The sequence below is a fragment of the Rhopilema esculentum genome, chromosome 20 (genome assembly GCF_057945365.1).
Source record: "Rhopilema esculentum isolate cy_ngs chromosome 20, ASM5794536v1, whole genome shotgun sequence".
NCBI classification, from domain to species: Eukaryota; Metazoa; Cnidaria; class Scyphozoa; order Rhizostomeae; family Rhizostomatidae; genus Rhopilema; species Rhopilema esculentum.
Genome location: NC_142834.1, coordinates 181,621 through 199,485, shown reverse-complemented (window position 1 = coordinate 199,485; position 17,865 = coordinate 181,621). Strand labels below are relative to the sequence as shown.

The window sequence follows — 17,865 nt, the reverse complement described above, 5'->3', positions numbered from 1 at the left end:
GCACGGCATCTTCAGCAGCGATATAAGTGGAATTGACAAGTTTCCATACTGCTCGACCTGATAGTCATAAATAAGCATGATTAATAGTCATAAATTAGTATGATTAATTATTTCAAGAAAAGGGTTAGGGTTAAGGGTTAGGTTTAGGGTTAGGTTTAGGGTTAGGGTTAGGTTTAGGGTTAGGTTTAGGGTAAACTAATTACGTCATAATGTTGAGCAGTATAGAAACTAGACAGCTCCGATATACATTGGCAAATGCAATTCACTTGCCGCAAGTGGTCGTATGATCCAATGCGCCGCGCTAACAAATGGTTCCTAGTGGTCTCAAGGGCTCTTTGACGCGCGTTGTTTTTCGTGGGCTCTGAATGCTGACCAACATAAAGCCCAAAGGGATTCTAAGCTCCAAAATCACCACATCTTCTTGGGTGAAATTGTTTGCTTTTTTCGAAAGATAGAATGTGAATATTAGGAGGTGTTGCTGATGTTGCGTCAAGTGACGTCAGGAGGTGTTGCTGATGTTGCTAGCAATAGAATGGAGCAAAAGCGAGCGTTGTATCAGGCGAAAGCAAAGTTAGGGACTAGAAATGTTTTGATCTAATACAACCAGCAAATAATAGTGTTTGTCTCTACATGTTTTGAACCAGAGTTAGAAAGCTGCTGGTAATTTCTTTGACTTGGCCTAGCCATTCATCATCGATGACGATCAATTAACCATCTCTATATACATTTAATCTACCTTCGTTATTTACTTGTTATTGTTAGCAAGAAACTTAGATCTTTAATCGCAGGCAACTCCACCTCTATGGCCGTTTGTGTGGATCAATCCACATGATACTAGGCCCCCAATAACGTCACAGATTCTTTGCTTCATTCAGCTGAGGCTGATATTTGATATGAATCAAAGCATTTCTTGAAGTATGATTTCCATGAAAAAACAGGTTATAATTAGATCAAGGTTTTAATAATTTCAGAGCTATAATGATTGGATAAATGTTGCGATTTAAGTCAGTCGTTTGAAAAATATCTCCAAGGAGGTTATAGAAATGTTATGAAGATGTCCTCTTCAGTACCATGAAACTTTCTCGCCAAAAATATGATATTGTCCTACGGCGCACGGTGAAAAATTCTTTCAAGATTAAAGGCATTGAGTCATGATAAAATGGATTGGGTATACCCTGAGCGCCAAAATCCGCTGAGTCATGATTTTCATGACTGCGATGCTATTGGTTGACCTTGAGCTGGTCAACCTCGTACTGATTGACAAAACAATTTTTATCAATAGCAAGTTGTCAACAACGGATGCAAATATCACATGAAACAGCAGCGATCACGCCGAAACCAAATGACCCCCTATAGAGAAGGCCTATTAACCATGACTCAATGCCTTAAATTTTCTCTAGGGGTTATGGGAGATTGTCCAGGTACCAGGGGCGTTGTGGCTAGACGGGACACCGGGAGATTTCCCGGCTGGCCCCATAAAAATGAGTTTGTAAAACCCCGGAAAATACTTAATATGAACAAACCCCTCACTTACATGTAGACTCAAGTTTACAGTTCAAAATCAAAGGAGGTCAACAAATACAAAATAGGACCCTGTAAAAGAGATGCGTGGAATATGAACAGAGCCGCAAGGAGGAGGACAAGGAGGGGTCTCGAGGTCTAGAGAGCCCCTTAAAGCAAGGAATTCCAATTTAACAACTGAATTTTAACGAAAATGCAAAAAAGTATGCCTAAAAATTGTAAAACGTGGTAAACGGTAAACGAAAATTTTCAAGCTAATTTTCTGCACGCTTCGCTCGAGTGCACAGACGTTCTCCATCGCGTTTGTGTTTGTGTTAAGTGTGCACTACAGCACTGGATTTTATCCACATTTTTTGCAGTCTTAAAGGGAGTATGGTTAAAGAAAAGGAGATATACCCCTACAAATATAGCAGACGAATCTTTAAAATCTTTGTAATTTGTCGTAGGTGCATGATTTCCAGGTGCGTACCATTTTTGGTGACCTGTGGTTTGTGATTAGAGATGTCATACCAATGAGCGGGTCGCCTTATGATATTTTTCTCCCGGCCCTTTTCTAGGAGCCACAACGCCCCTGCCAGGTACACAATCAAAGGGTCCTCTTTGACAAAATGGAAGAATAATAAAGAGCATTATAAAATAGTCCTCCTGGCATTAGTAGGGAGCCCTTTGGAACATTTAGAAATCGTCCTTCGGTACACAACGGAAGAAGAGTCTGGGACATAATAAAATAGTCATCCGGACGTTAATAGGGAGCCCTTTGGAACATTAAGAGAACGTCCTTCGGGACAGAATGGAAAAACAGTCTGGGACATAATAAAATAGTCCTCCTGACATTATGAGGGAGCCCTTTGGAACATTAAGAAATCGTCCTTCGGGACACAACGGAAGAAGAGTCTGGGACATAATAAAATAGTCATCCGGACGTTAATAGGGAGCCCTTTGGAACATTAAGAAATCGTCCTTCGGGACACAACGGAAGAAGAGTCTGGGACATAATAAAATAGTCATCCGGACGTTAATAGGGAGCCCTTTGGAACATTAAGAAATCGTCCTTCGGGATATAACGGAAGAAGATTCTGGGACATAATCAAATAGTCATCCGGACGTTATTAGGGAGCCCTTTGGAACATTAAGAGAACGTCCTTCGGGACACAATGGAAAAACAGTCTGGGACATAATAAAATAGTCCTCCTGACATTATGAGGGAGCCCTTTGGAACATTAAGAAATCTTCCTTCGGGACACAACGGAAGAAGAGTCTGGGACATAATAAAATAGTCATCCGGACGTTAATAGGGAGCCCTTTGGAACATTAAAAAATCGTCCTTCGGGACACAACGGAAGAAGAGTCTAGGACATAATAAAATAGTCATCCGGACGTTAATAGGGAGCCCTTTGGAACATTAAGAAATCGTCCTTCGGGATATAACGGAAGAAGATTCTGGGACATAATCAAATAGTCCTCCCGACGTTACGAGAGAGTTTTTTGGAACATCACGAAAACAGCTTCCGAGTCATTTTGAAGGGTGAAACGTAATCAGGTTGAAACTTTATCTCTGGGGTGAACCATAAAAGCATAAGCATAAAAAAGTGTAATGCCGTTGAGGACATTCTTTTGAGATGCAGAGCGTCCGAGCTTCATCAACAACGCTCTACATATTTCGGCCTCGATGCACTGTAACTGTTAAATTACCGTGATGCCGTTTCAATAAGAACCGAGTGCTTTCACTTCGATTCGCTTATTGTGAAACTTGAAATTCGCTTTTCAAGACACAAACAAACAGAGTTAATCAACCAACTTTTAAGCCTGGAGGAATCTAAAACACTTAGCAAATCTGTGTGTAATTTTCACGACAATGATTGCTTAAAATGAAAAATGAAAATAAAATGACAATGATTGCCCTGTTCCTTGAATCATACTTAAGAAATGTACTGCAAGAGTAGAGCAGAACAATCCTACAAAATACAGATTAAAAATATTGCCAATTCATTTCTATTTCATATTCTAATTCTAATATATTTTTAAAGATTTCATTTGAAATAGGAATCCTCAATTCATTGCAACGTAGACTAAGTAAATGATTAAATTGGTAATCACACATTAGTCTCGTAGCATCGGTAATCCTTTGACTCAGAATCAATGTCTCTTTTTCCGCTTTCGAGCAACGTAAGGCCAGTTTTCGTCAAAATATTCTTCACTCTAGGATCGGTTACATTTACCATTGTCACTTTGACCCCTTGTCTTCGAAGCTCGTGTATCGCTTTCTTCAATGCTGATGCGACAGTATGGTCAATTCCAAATACATTTGAGAAGTCGATCCTGATTTCCATCTGCTCAAAGGATTTCTTCTGGGTACCGTTCTTTGGCTTGTGCAGGCTGATAAGCTTTTCGATAAGGTCCTCTGTGCTCGGAAACTGTAGGTCTCCTTGAACTCTCAAAACGGAAACAGCCGCTTCCACTTGTTCTATAAGCACATTCGGCCTCATCTGCTTGTATAATAGGTAAAATAAACTCATTAATGTTCCAGCTAAAATGCCAGCTTCCAACTCATAAAAGCAGGCACAAAATGAGGCCATATATGGTAGTAGCTCAATCTTCTTGGTTTTCCACAACTCTTGAGGCATTTTCAAATCAACCATACTTAAAACCGAGGCTATTACCATGGCAGCAAGAATCGTGATTGGAATGTACTGAAAGACGGGGGTTATAAACTGTAAAGCCATGATGACAATCAAAGCACTGAAAACGCCTGAAAATGCAAAGGAAAACGTTTGTCCTGACGTTCTGTACCAGGAGGAGTGTCAGAGGATTGTCTTAACAAGTTAGCGTTTGTATTAGATTCTGTTTCCCTAATTCAACTTTTTTTAAACAAACAAAAACTTTCTTTAAACAAACAAAAACTATTTATTTAAGATAGTAAACTGTCTAAGCCATTTTTAACAAGATCAAGACCCCCGAATTCTGGGCAAGCATCAAGAGATTCTTACGTGTTTCTGTGTCTACAATTTTTTAGCAACCTGATTTCATCTCAGAAAATATGACTGCTGCCTATACTATGAATGCTTTCGATATGTAATGAATTCGAATTTCAGAAAAACTGACTAAATCAACAAATTTTTATTTGGTGCACTAATTAGAAGTTACAGTTTCGCAATATTTCTGATGACATGTTTTTAGGCACTTTCATCGTTAACTTTGGCTTGTTGGTCTAAAGTTAGAAATTGGTTCCGAACAAATGTTGATCTGACTGAAATGCCAATTAATCGCTCTTGCGAAAAGTAGATTTGATGGTAATTTCATTAATATGGACCCGTAACCCTAAATTCCTGATGAGAAGTAAAGAGAGTAATCGGAAGAAAGAAAGAGTTCCTTGAACAGTTATGTGGCATAAGAATTTGAAAGGACATCAAATTTATGGAAAAGTTTCAGTTGTTAGGGGAAATATCATTTATCACAATTTCTTGTTTCCTATAACCATATAGATCACACGAGTTGATCAAAACACTCATCATGTCCTGAAAGTTTTCAGATAAAATTTTGATATTTTTGCACTTTCAGCTGCCTATATGTAAAAAGCTCCTTAAAGGTGGCAGAACGAACTGAACTTGACAGTGAGTAAATTTTATTCGCAATGCGTTTATTACTCCGATCAACTGTTTTTGCGACTAAACAAGGTGGCAGAATGAACTTAATATTTCACTTAACTTGAACTTTAATCAGGACTTAACAAAAGCCATAAAAGCTGATTTATAAATTTTAAGGCAGAATAAATACCAAGCTTTGAATGTTTAAGCGTCATACCTGACAAAGGCGAGGCAGCACCGCTCACGCTGTTGACCACTGACCTTCCGAAGCTGCCTGTTATAGGAAAAGCTTGAAAGAAAGAGGCGACAATGTTGCTGGCACCAACGGCGATGAGTTCTTGAGATGCATCTACATCATAGTTGTTCTTTGTCCCCAGGGCTTTGCCAACTGCTATGCTTTCCAGGTACATGATTAAAGGCAGGACTCCAATACCAGGACCCAGAGACGACAATACATCTTCAAAGTTCATCGTATGGTTGGCAGATATACGAATTTGCTGCACTGGACTCTAAATATTATAAGGTACAAGAAACTTGTAATAAAACATGTAATCTAAAGCTTTTACAATTACTCTTAAATTAATAAAACATTTCCATTTGGTATGATAAAAATGCCAGAGCTTTCATATTTTCTTGTAATTTTTCTGTGAAGTCTTCCAGTGGCAAATCAAGCCTTAAAAATCTGGGGGGGGAGCCTGGCCGGGAGCCACCGCTAGCTTTTACTTTGCGAGCAAGTAGAAGGTAAAGCTGTGGCCTACTGGCTCAAAATTGGCTACAGGACACCAAATTTGGTGCCCACTAGAAAAGTATGGCCTTGGTACACCTCTACCAGGTTTGATGAAATTTCAATGTTAAGATCAATCAAGGATTTTGTAAAGGACACCGCTGTGGCTTTTGGCAAGAAACGTTTTGGAACTATTTCATTCTAGGGATGACCTGAAACTCCATTTAAATATCTACAACATTCATAGGTTTAAGCCAATTGAAGATGCTAAAAAATATTCGCGTGTTTTTATCACTATGCCCAGTAGTTTTATTAGTAGCGTAACGAATGAATCTGCGTTCCCTGGGAAAAATAACAAAAGAAGCAGTGTTTGTGGGGGTTCCCTGAAGGTTGGGGACCCTCCGTTCTTTTAACCGAAGGAAACTTTTATTCGTTACTCCACTGAGCTCTATCTGTTTAACAATAAAACATGAAGACTAGAATATCAACAGAGGAATTATACTTTTAGAAATAAAAGGCTAAATAGCTTCGTAAAGTTGATTGATGAAATCATTCTGTTACATAGAATTATAAATTATGGAAATGCAATACAGAAAGGTAGATTGCCAAGGTCTACTGGGATGGTATTTGTATTTTCCGACGCTGGGTTTTAAATGGTACGCGGAGAAGCTTGCGTTGGACTCACCCCGCGCAACCCACCGCCAGAGCCCCTAGCTTGTTAAATAAGTGCAATAAAGAATTGCATTAAGCAAAATAGAAGAGAGAAACCCTAAAAAGTCTGAAAATGATTGAACAGTTATGGAAGAAGACATAAAACTGCTAATAGTAACTTTTGGAAATTTTGGGCGGAAGCAAGGGACCAAGGAATTTTCTGGAGCGGGGGGCTTGGTAGAAACGTCTATGAGTTTTTAATTGTTTGTAGATATCCATTAGTTATTTATATAGTTCATTTTTTCTGATTATATTTTAATTTGCGCTAACCTACGCTACTATTACAGGCGTAGATATTTATACGCCATTACTAACAACGGGTGTTTAAAATAATAAATAGGTAGATGGGTAGCGTTGATAGCTAGATCTACCAATAATGGCTGAAAGTAATCAGAAAACATCCGCCCAGGTATGGACCGAAAGTGACGTAAGAGGAATAAAGACGCGTGAAAATGGTTCTTTTAGTCCCTCCAATCAGCAACAGTTCGCTTCCAAACTAGTTGAAGAGTAAGAGAAAGAAAATGAACTTATTGAGCAGTGCATACGTCTTTTTGTTAAGTCATGTCACAAAAGGTCCCACAGAATAATTTCGATAAAACTATAAATCAGTCAAGAACAATAATTTATGAGTCACGCACATGCACTGCGTCATACACACGCAGCAAGCCAATTCAACTTTTGCCAATACATAGCCTACATATTCCTACCTTACTTTTATGCCAGTAGGCTAAAGTTATTGGAAAGTGATATTCTTCGTGTACGTTACATGGATTCGTTACATGGATTCGTTACATGGATTCAAAGGCTTTGCTTCAAAACAAAACCGATGATTCGAGTATTTTTCAAACTTGGGTGCCACTTTTTCAATTTTTGGAGGAATTAGAAAGCTGCAATGTATGAGCGTGAAATGTTTGCTTCGTGATAGCCGTAATGAACAAACTTACCTCAGGTCGAGGAAAGCCTTTAGGCAGCTCTCCAACCAGTTTAAAAGTGTCTTGCTGTCCCGAAATGTATACAAGATACGAAATAATTGTTGCAAGAGTCACAACCAATGAATTCTTAGCAATATTTAGAACTCTGAAGACTTTGCTGCGCGTTGACTTTGATCCAGCATCTTTCTGATCGCTCTGCCTGTGCACCATGTTTAAGGAAATCAATGTCAAAAGACACGAAATGCCAAGCAAAGCATCCCACTGTCTGGTTTGCTTTAAATTCGTCAAAATATGCCAGAGCCGCTGGAAGAATGGTCTAGGCCCAGGTGGAAGCCCCAGAAGGTCCTGTGACAGGTTGATAGTTACCGAAATCCCAGTCGCAAAAATAAAAGCACTTAAAACAGGGGCAGACACAAACCGAACGATAAAGCCAAGTTTAAGTAGGCCAGCCAGAAGTAATATTACTCCAGCAATGAAACCCATCATGGTTGCGATGCGGGGCTCATGCAAATCATCGTAACGAGCTGTTGCCATGGCAGCCAATAGTGTTGGACCAACGTTTATGTCTTTGCTGGTGCCAAGAAAGCAGTAAACGAGGGGTCCAGGAAATGAGGAATAAAGACCATAATGTGCTGGAAGTCCAGCAACGGTTGACAATGCCAGTGATTGGGGAACAACCATGAAACCAACAGCTAGACCAGCTATCAAGTCACCCTGAAGTTTCAGAATACTGTAGTTTCTTATCCAGCTGACAAAAGGAAACTTTTCTGCAAAAATCTGTCGGTAGAATTCGCTGTTGAATGAGTTTGTAACCATGCTGAGAACTCACTTGTTGGCTCGAAATCCAGATAGATTGTTGTCTTCTTTGTAAGAAAATTCGTTAAACTTTATTAACCAACTCTAGTTACACGAATGTGGGAAGGTGCCATGTGCCTTGGCATCACAGGATGAATTGATTTGCTTTTCTCGCTACAAAATAAATTAGCATTTATACTTTTACAGTGAATATCGGCAAAAATCAATTGCAAGCAGAAAACTGGAGGCTTTTAATCAGCTGCTGGATTCTCAAGGCAAACAAATCATCAATTGAAACGTTCAATAAAGCAAAAATTTGAATTGATAAAAAGCATTTTAATGGTAAATTTCAGACAAGCAGAGGAAGGACAATTTTTACAAATGAAGTGGAAGATAAAAATGTAAACATTGTTAGTGTATCATTTATTTTGAGATCAACCACTCAAGTTAGCGCGAAAAATTCTAACTTTTGCAATTTGCTATTTTGCCCATTGTTCTTTTTCGTTCCTACATTAAAGTGCCATGCAAACAGATAATTTTTGCGAGTTGGATGAAATTAATGATACAATTGTCTTTTTCCTCAAAAAATCGATTTCTTATTGTCCTGAATTTCCAAAGAGCACAATTTCTATGATTCTATCTTCGACATCCTCACTACAACTTTTAACTTGAATAGCTGATATATATATACGTTTATGTACATTTTAATGTTATGCATCCAGGTGTAAGAATCAGATCAATCACTGCTTCCTTGGATCGTCTGCTGCCATATTAAAGATTCATTTCCAAACTTTCTCGCCCTTTTTTAAGGCCGATTTCCATTTGACATTTTCTGTGCGCGCGGGCGTAGCGCCCAAATCTGAGCATGTCAAGTAGTCTCAACTTTCTGGCGCTCACAGCGGACGCAAGATCGAGACCACTTGATTTTAACTACGCATGCTCAGATATGGGCACTACCCTCGCGCGCACAAAAAATGTCAAATGGAAACCGGCCTTGACCAACACCATAGGCGTAAACTCAGGGGGGGGGGGGGGCTCTGGGGCTTTAGCCCTTTCTGACGAAAGCTGAGGGCTGCTTTACCAATTTTTAGATTAGTTTGTTAATATTATTGGTTCCACGCATAAACATTTTGGGTGCCTAAATAGAACTGATTATCTCAACCTAAAGAAACTGATTACGATTTAAAAATAAACTTTCAATCATTTCATTTGTGTGTTTCTTCTTCCTCGATAATGAAAAATGCACGGAAAAATCACCTTTAAGCCCTTAGCTAATCCATTTTCTATCCTATGACATCAGCAGCTGCCTTTAGGAATTGTGATTAATTTTTTGAGCCCCCCCCCCCCCTGAAAAGAATGCAAGTCTACGCCTATGACCAACACGAAATCATGTTTAAATCATGTGACATGAGTCTGCAGTTTAATGCCGAGTCTCGTGTAACAGTCAACAAATGTTGTCAGATGTTGATGCCTGTAAGAACTCATGCCAGCGTGCGATTATTCTGTGTCTGATGTAAAGGAGTTTCGGTTGACGAAACTTAAAGTTTTTAAAAAAATATAAAAGTGAGCGAAGTCTCCAAAACGTGGATATAGAAATAATTTTGGAATAATTTTTGGTCGGGGTATCTTAGTCAGCAAACCAAAATGCCCTAAACTGCGTGCGCCAATGTGGAATAGGTGTCAGTGATAGGTATCCGTTGTTGGCCATTGTCGCGCGGTAGCAAAATCCATCAATTTTGTTGCGTAGCTATTTGCAAAGGGACCGCTGCACAGGAGTAGAGTTTCCAGGGAAATGGAAGGCAATCACAAAAAGAGCAATTGATCAAATTGGGAAGTGAAATTGAAAGAGTGGAGGAAAGTAAATGGTGAGTCAATCAGAATCAAAGGATTTGTTTTGAAAAATAAGGTTCATTGGCTCGTCTGATTGGAGTAGGGACTGGTCTATCTGCTATCGGAGATATTGCTGTGCACTTGTTTTGAGCATGTCGTGTCGGATGTGGATAGGAGAAGGCAGTGTTTGGGGTGAATTAGAGAGGAGAAGGCAATGTTTGGCGTGAATTAGAGCGAATGCAAATGAAACACATTTTAAAAAGTAGACAATTGGTTACAAATTGCTGTTAAGTGAATAAAGTTAAGGCTGGTTTCTTACCTGGTTTTGTATGACAACCTGTACACTTGAGATTTGAATTAGAACAATGGTTGTTCGAAAAGAACGGGGGTAAATCAGAGCCGTAGTTTTCAAGGGGTAAGGGTGTTCAGTTGTAAGGGGTCCAAGTCCAATGATTTTCCGGATTTTGGAAAGAGTTATGATCGGAATAAGGACAAAACTAACAACATACATACACATCCATATACATATCTAGACTTTACTTGGACATTACAGTACACTCTTTTTTTCTATAAGAACCAATAAATTTAAGTTCAGGCTGACTGTTCTTAATTTTGTCGAAAATCTGGGGTATGATTGTTCTTAATTTGTTGTTAATTTAATAGGGTGTAAGCAGCACAAGTGCAAACTTTTTCACTCTAAGGAGGTAGTCAGGCCTCATTTGCCAACAAAGTGAGTGAGACAGCCTTCATTTGTTGACAGGTTTGAATATTTACCAAAAAAGAAATCAAAAGCACTTCAATTTTGAGAAAAAAGGTTGTTCAAAGTTGCATTTTGCAGAAGCTAAACCTCAGCTTGTTCTTGATTCGTTCTTAACATTTGACCAATTTTGAGCCTCGTGTTCTTATAAAATTGTTCTTATAAAAAAGGAGTGTACTTCCATTTGCAATGATCAGAGTTTCTCAAGAAGCTTTAAAGCCCCTAAAACTTTGGTTTGAGTTACGGTTGTGACAATGGGCATGTTTTCAAATATTACATGCACCTACCTGCTTACACTCACACACCCTTGGAATGAGCGGGTCATTGCTGAGCATGGTCTTTTGTGAAATAAATGACAGAGGATACCAGAAAACTGCTTAAGAATTTATCATCGACAGAGTTTCACCATCTATATGTAAATTTCTAGTGATCCCATTCAAAACTTACTTTTTGTACTCCTAAATATATATGCAATTTACAATGAAAACACTTTATAGGGTTATATTATTGGGCAGAGAAGTCATAAGGTACCCTAGGGTGTACTAAGGGTTCCTCAAAAATTTACATGCAGAGGAATTTTGACCAGCAAACAACGTTCAAACATCAAAACAAACGAGCCTGTCTATTTCTGCTGGTTGCCACTCATTTTTGATAAGTTACAAGTTCTGTTCCGCTCCACATCCCACCCTGAAAAATCAGGAAAATTAGCTAGCCAATTTATTCATGTTGTGCTGCTATGGTACTAAATAAGAAATCATCCAATCATCTTTTAGATTATGCTCTCACTGTATCATCTCACTATGTTACAATCCAGAATTTCACTTACTTTCTTCAGAGGGCTGCATTTGCCTTCCTTTTCTATCTGCTGTCCTCTCTAACATCTGAGAATTTGTTGCTCAATTATACGAGCCTTGATTATGATCAAGGGAGAGAGAAAAGGACAACATTATTAATTTAGGCTTATCAAATTGTTCTGTTGGACTATTTATTGAGTTCTGGGCACAAGTAACTCATGTTGCCACATTTATATATTTGCTGCTCATTTTATTCTTGTTTCATTGTGCCTGAATAGATTGAATATAAATACATTGGTGAAACTGGAAATGGATGATGAGAATGTACCACAAGGTTCTAGTGATATTAACATTGAAGTTTGGGTTTCAAAGCGGAAAGCTAGCAGTGTTGAAAGCTACCACAATGAATATGTGAAGAAGTATGGAAATGATGAGTATTTGTCTTCCATCAATGTCAATGAAGACAGCGAGTCTTTGTAAGTATTTATCTATTTTGATATTTAAATTATTTGATGTAATGTGTCAGTTATTGTTGATCTCTCTCCAATAAACACCTTTCTAAAGCCTTTTTGTTTAATATGGGTCCACCCTCAAATAAGTATCCAGGGCTATTATAAGAATAATAACAAAAGCGCAAATGTGTTTGATGTCTTTTTATAAGCATTCTAAAAGAATCAGCTTAAATTATTTTCAATGTTGGTTTTGCCCTTGTTGACTTATGGTTTTGCTGATAAAGAAATATCATGTTTCAGAAAGGAAATAGGTTTTGCCATGCTGGTTATGAAAAGTTGAAAACTGACACATCTTGTAATGACAAAGAGAAAGCGGATGCATTTCAAATAGCAGATTCCGACATGTAGAAGAGTTTATCAACTGAAATTGATTCAGATGGAGTGGAGAAGGATATTTTAACAATTTAACAGATATTAATTTTTTAAAATTTGTTAGTACATTGATTTGAATTTTAACCTTTAACTTTTATGGTTTGATCCACATTTGTGTCTGGTCCTGTGGTCTTTGGTTATATTTTATGCTTGGACTTTGCCAAAAGTCTTCAATAAACCTGCGGACATAATGCTGCAATATTTGATAAAAGACCAACAGAAAATGAAAAGCTTCTTTTTATTAATAGTGCAGAAGAAAAATGAACTAAAAGAGTAACAAAAATTCAATGTTCATATAAATATTTAGCAACAGAGGATTTCACTCTAAGATTTTCTAAGCCAGGAGATTTATTTTTGTGTTCGTCAATTTTTAGGCATTTCCAGGAGAGTCCTCCGCTTGTCTGTAAAGATGAGACATGTGAAAGTGACCGTCAAGGACAAACCAATGGACCTACGCGTGTCACTGAATCTACAGCTGATGTTGTGCAAGGTGAAATTGTCAATCAAGATGAAAAATCACCTGTCGAGCCAGAATCAAGTACAGAGGTTAGACTTCAAGAGAATGACTTTGTTTATTCTGGGATATTGGAGCCGGGGCTGCCCAAGGAGCATCTTTCCCAAATGTTTGGGAAAGTTCCCCTTTTCTGAGACTTTGCATTCGTTCTTCTCTCTGTGCCTTTCCAACTTTCAGATGCTTTCAACATCCCTGCGCTATGCACAATGTTTGCCAGAGGTATATTAGAACTGTGATGTGTTTATATCAAAATCTGAAAAAGATGATGCCATTGTATCTTGGTCTCCTATTATATTAGATCTCCTATAGCCGCATTCTTTATCTGTATACCTTTAAGGCACATTAATTTTAGCCCAATATTAATGGTAAATAGTTTTGATTCTGTTTTGTCAGCCTTCCAAAAGGCTAATTGTGAGTAAAGTCCTTAAAATGCAATTCCTACAGTGAAATTTTCTGAAAGTTTGGTAAATTCCAATTACCACTGGTATAGATTGTCAGTCACGAAGAAAAGATTTTTACAGAAGCATAATTCTGTTGACTGGAAGGTCAAGATCCCTTATTTGAAAGCCAGGTTATATGTTTGCTATCTAGCTCAAGGTGCTTCAGTCTCAACGAGTTGTAACATTATTGAGGAAACACGTTTTTCAAAATTAATTGTAAGGATTCTTTGAGAGCTGAAATAAGGCGATATTTGTTTCCCTTATTAACTGAATGCATCGAAATGATAAAGTTACTAATCTTCTTCCTTGAGGCAGAGTTTCAGATATGTTCTTTGCCCGTTACAGTTTGCCGGTTGCGGCCCCGCATTTAAGGTTGAATCGCATTTGTGTTACTGTTAATAACCAGCCGTTATTAACTACACACACTTAGCACGCAGCTAAAGCTATTTGTAAGACCGTGTGGCACATTTTAATTGCTGATGCGAATGATTCTGCGTAGCGTATGCGTGAATGTTATAACGATGACATTATTGTAGCACAGAATATTATGTTTGATCCATCGTGAACTGTTGATAATTTTGCGGCTGAGAGGCGTTTCTTACTCCTTTTTCATTGCAACCACCTTAATGCTTCTTGTATTTTTTAGTTTTGGCAAGGCTATGGCAGCAGCATCTATTTCCACCCGATGACATGCAAAACCTTGCCACTAAAGAGTGTGAAGTCGAAGCAAGGCAATTCGCAAATGTTGAGGTTTTCCAAAAGAACTCAACCGAGGAAGAAGCGCAATTCATCTGCAATGAGATATCGCATGGATATACCCAGTGTTAGGGAAATACTCTCCAGTCTGGGAACGCTGCAAGTTCATGATGCAGAAGATGGAGAGCTCGTTGCAATGTCTGGTGACATTTCAAGTTCGCCTGTCATGCGCACAGGCAATTTCGTTATGTCTAGTGAATCGAAAAACAAACTGTGCAAAGGATTCGCATGTCGTGGAACTAATGAAGTTTCTAAGCCAAGAACGCAGCTGCCTACTCACTGTTTTGCATGGGAAACGAAAAAGGAAATACCTATAGGAATCCAAGTAAGAAAAATGTTAGAGCTCTCGAAACACTCTATCGCAAATTCAACAACACCTGATTCTAAGAGAAAGCTAGGCAGTTTGGGTACAAGGAATGCGAATTCAACATTTCCTTCTAAGAATTTACCACTGAACGTTTACCGACTAAACAGCCCAAGTAAGAAGGTCATCGAGGGGAAAACTTACCACTTGACGAGCAGTTTGCAGTCCATAAACAGGGTAAGCCTGTCCCCGTTCAAGAGTCCTTCGAATCAAAGACACGTGCATAGAATCACCATGCCAACATCTAGCAGCATGTTGTATCCTTCACCTGAACCATCAGACGACGAAGACAGTCCGGTTAGTCCCGATGTACAGGTGGTGGCTGATCACTTGCAAGAAATGAAGAGTAGTGATGGCAATGGCCCAGTCGAATGCAGTAATGTATCCAACGAGGAGCAGTATGCTTATGACAGTGCGCTCATGTATTACGTAAGCAAAGTCAAATCTACTGAAGGCAACAGCAAGATTGACGGTGCTCTATCTGCGACTGGTTTGTTTTCAGAAAAACCGCAAATGGCGAAGTACGTAAGCAAGATTGGACAGCGAGATGCAAATACCAGAGTTAAACGAAAGCAGAAAAGTGCTAATGATCTGCGAAACGTTCACGTGACAGGGCGAAATGTGATGCAAGAGTTCCCGACCGCGATAGACCAACTAGAATCTTCCCGACTTAGGAATGACACTGTAGAACCGCTACTGGTCTCCGATTCGTTCCCTTTGATTACGAGTTTCCCAACAGCGCTGACACACAATAACTTGATACACAATAGCGTTGACTATATAGAGGACAGTGACCTGTCGTATACAGAACAATTCAATTCACCGTCAATGGCCGGCAAAGTTGTTCGTTTTGGCGACAGAGATGAACAGCATTTCATGAACGATATCTCTTTTTCGATGCCTGTAGAAAGTTCTCCGGCCAAATTAGTCGATCGCTATGAAATTCCAACTTCAAACGGCTGTCGCTTGCCTATTATCGGACAGAAGATAACTACAAAGATTTAATCGCCTTTTCCGTATTACACACCGTTCAATATAGCTTTTTTCGATGTCACGAAGAGTTATGCATTCTAGTATTTTCAAATCCTAGTATTTTCAAATCCTAAATGAAATGAAATTATCCCGTCAATTTGAATGTATATGCATTTTGGCATAAAACTACGCATTGCTCGCGAAGAAAGATCAAAGGCAATTTTCATACGATAGCCTGATTATTTCTCAGTCTTGACGTATCAAGATAGAAATCCCAGGAATCCCTTCGTCATTTTTGCACTTTTCTAAAAACATCGTTGCTGTGAACACTCTCTCTTGCTTTTTATGTACGTGTTTTATTGATATTTTCTACACGGTGAGCTTTTTCATGGTAGCTCTGTTATATTTAAATAGTTTTAACAACAAAATGCTGGAAACCTCACCACAAGCGTCTTATCTAGATAAAAAAGAAATATCATAGAAATGAAATATAAATAAAACATAGCTTCTACCTTTGTGTTAATCAAGTAAAAGCCCATTTCTACAAAAACGTCACAGCCGTCGCCCCGATTACTTTGGAGGACAATGGTCTTTTGCTCTAAAACAATAGGGAGATGTGATGTCATCTTATTAAAACAATAGGCTTGCCCCCCCCCCCCAATATTTGACCAAATGTCCGCCCCTGCGCTACAGCTGAAAAGCCCATTTATGAACTCTCATTTTCTACACTGAATAAAATCAGGTGAATTCTAATTCTGCCAAGTTTGGGTGGGCAGCTATTTGAAGGGGACGGGCGCTTATTACAAGAAACAACAGCTTGTGTCTCGATTTTGTTTTTCAAAGAGAAAAAAATTCATAGCGTGTTATAAGAATTTGAAAAAATAGATATCCATAGAATATCATATAATGGTATTTTATACGGTAAATTGGACCAAGCAAGATGTGCGCTGCTTTTTCTTCCACCCCTAAAGTAGATTTATAGCTTGTGATACCATTCATTTGATCGGTTTAAAAGCCAGTCAGAATGCGAGAAGCGGTTTAATAGCCAGAAAACTGTCAGGATCAAATGGAGGCTGTGAAGTATTCTGGGATTACCCATGGTATATTTCTAACGGAGATAAAATTTGTTTTAGGTCTGAAAAATGTTACCACAGCTTCGCTAAGTATATCAATTATTCCTTTGCTATTGCTTGAAATTTACAGATATCAGAAGAAAATAGCATTCCAAAAGTGCTTGCCTCTAGCTCGTTTGAATGAAGATTTCCAGGGAACGAATAATTTGAGAGAAGTAGTAACTAAAGTCACAAAGCGGTTGCCCCCGTTTATAGATTCTTTTTCTTGCGTACTCTTTGAAGAATGGAAATATATCTGAATTCATAAAAAAGCTGCGATATCCGATAACATGACGATATTCAGATGACATAAGATAATTGTCAATACATGCAAAGAATCTCAAGATGTAAGTTCAATTGAAAAGATCTTGCAGTGACCGCAAAACGGTGGAGAAAATAAGCAGAACGGTATTTTGCAAAAGTTTAGACGTAACATTTTAGTATCAACTCAGACATACTCCAAAATAATAAGTATGTGTTTACTAGTTTTAATTTTGTCTTGTTTCAGCTGTCCTATTTTTATGTTGCCCCCCTCCCCCCCTCCTAATGTTTCAGACCTTCCGACGATGGTATTTCTACCATCACCCATAACACTAATTAATTCATTAATTTTCCTGCCCGTTTGTCATGATTCTTTTAAAACCAGTTTGTTGTAGTTCAAAACTGAATGAAGTAAACTGAATAAAAATTGAACTAGTCACTCACTGTATAGGCAACTAGATTTACATAAAGGTAACCTTCACGACAGTTATTTTTCATGCAATTTTCTTAAAGTGCCTGTGACATGATTTTCGTACTTTTGGTTTATAAATCTATTCTTATGTAAAAGGGCCTGTTATTTTCATTTCTGAGGTAAGTTTTTACGTTTCGTGAGAAATGAAGGAGTTATTGGCGATCTTCTACGCCAAAATTCGCCATCTTGGTTTTCAGAATGAGTAGACAGTGACGTCACGAGAGGGACCAGATCGCCTCCTTCTTAAAGTTTTTGTATCGTAGTCAATGAGGGAAATCTAACAGGTCCAATATGAGCGATATTTCCAGAGAAGGTAGTGGCAGCGAGGATGAGATTTGTGAAGTTAACGCTTACATTGTTAAAATAACGAGTTCCCCCCATGACGTCACAAGAGAACGGCAAATGATGATAAAGCGACTTGACTAGGCCGCACTATTTTGCT

At 38.5% G+C, this 17,865-nt stretch overlaps 2 protein-coding genes across 2 annotated transcripts; one reads left to right on the top strand and one right to left on the bottom strand.

Annotated features, from left to right (window-relative positions):
- Positions 1-2,915: 2,915 nt before the first annotated feature.
- LOC135683460 (sodium-independent sulfate anion transporter) lies at positions 2,916-11,023 on the bottom strand. The gene is made up of 4 exons (XM_065198715.2): positions 10,417-11,023; positions 7,485-8,441; positions 5,323-5,614; positions 2,916-4,270 (listed from the first exon to the last, which is right to left on the bottom strand). The coding sequence occupies exons 2-4, from the start codon at positions 8,286-8,288 to the stop codon at positions 3,615-3,617; spliced, it is 1,752 nt and encodes a 583-aa protein (XP_065054787.2). The 5' UTR covers positions 8,289-8,441; positions 10,417-11,023; the 3' UTR covers positions 2,916-3,614.
- On the top strand, positions 9,730-16,215 carry LOC135683459 (uncharacterized). Its single transcript, XM_065198714.2, has 4 exons — positions 9,730-10,132; positions 11,927-12,124; positions 12,907-13,078; positions 14,133-16,215. Exons 2-4 carry the CDS (start codon positions 11,958-11,960, stop codon positions 15,609-15,611), a joined length of 1,818 nt encoding a protein of 605 aa, XP_065054786.2. The 5' UTR covers positions 9,730-10,132; positions 11,927-11,957; the 3' UTR covers positions 15,612-16,215.
- Positions 16,216-17,865: the final 1,650 nt, after the last annotated feature.

Bases quoted from the DNA above. Each gene is read 5' to 3' on its own strand.
- LOC135683459 (XM_065198714.2), top strand. From the start codon at position 11,958: ATGGATGATGAGAATGTACCACAAGGTTCTAGTGATATTAACATTGAA. The intron at 12,125-12,906 runs GTAAGTATTTAT...GTCAATTTTTAG, and splicing joins AATGAAGACAGCGAGTCTTT to GCATTTCCAGGAGAGTCCTC. The intron at 13,079-14,132 runs GTTAGACTTCAA...TGTATTTTTTAG, and splicing joins AGCCAGAATCAAGTACAGAG to TTTTGGCAAGGCTATGGCAG.
- LOC135683460 (XM_065198715.2), bottom strand. From the start codon at position 8,288: ATGGTTACAAACTCATTCAACAGCGAATTCTACCGACAGATTTTTGCA. The intron at 5,615-7,484 runs GTAAGTTTGTTC...TATAATATTTAG, and splicing joins AAGGCTTTCCTCGACCTGAG to AGTCCAGTGCAGCAAATTCG. The intron at 4,271-5,322 runs GTATGACGCTTA...TTGCATTTTCAG, and splicing joins TGCTGCCTCGCCTTTGTCAG to GCGTTTTCAGTGCTTTGATT.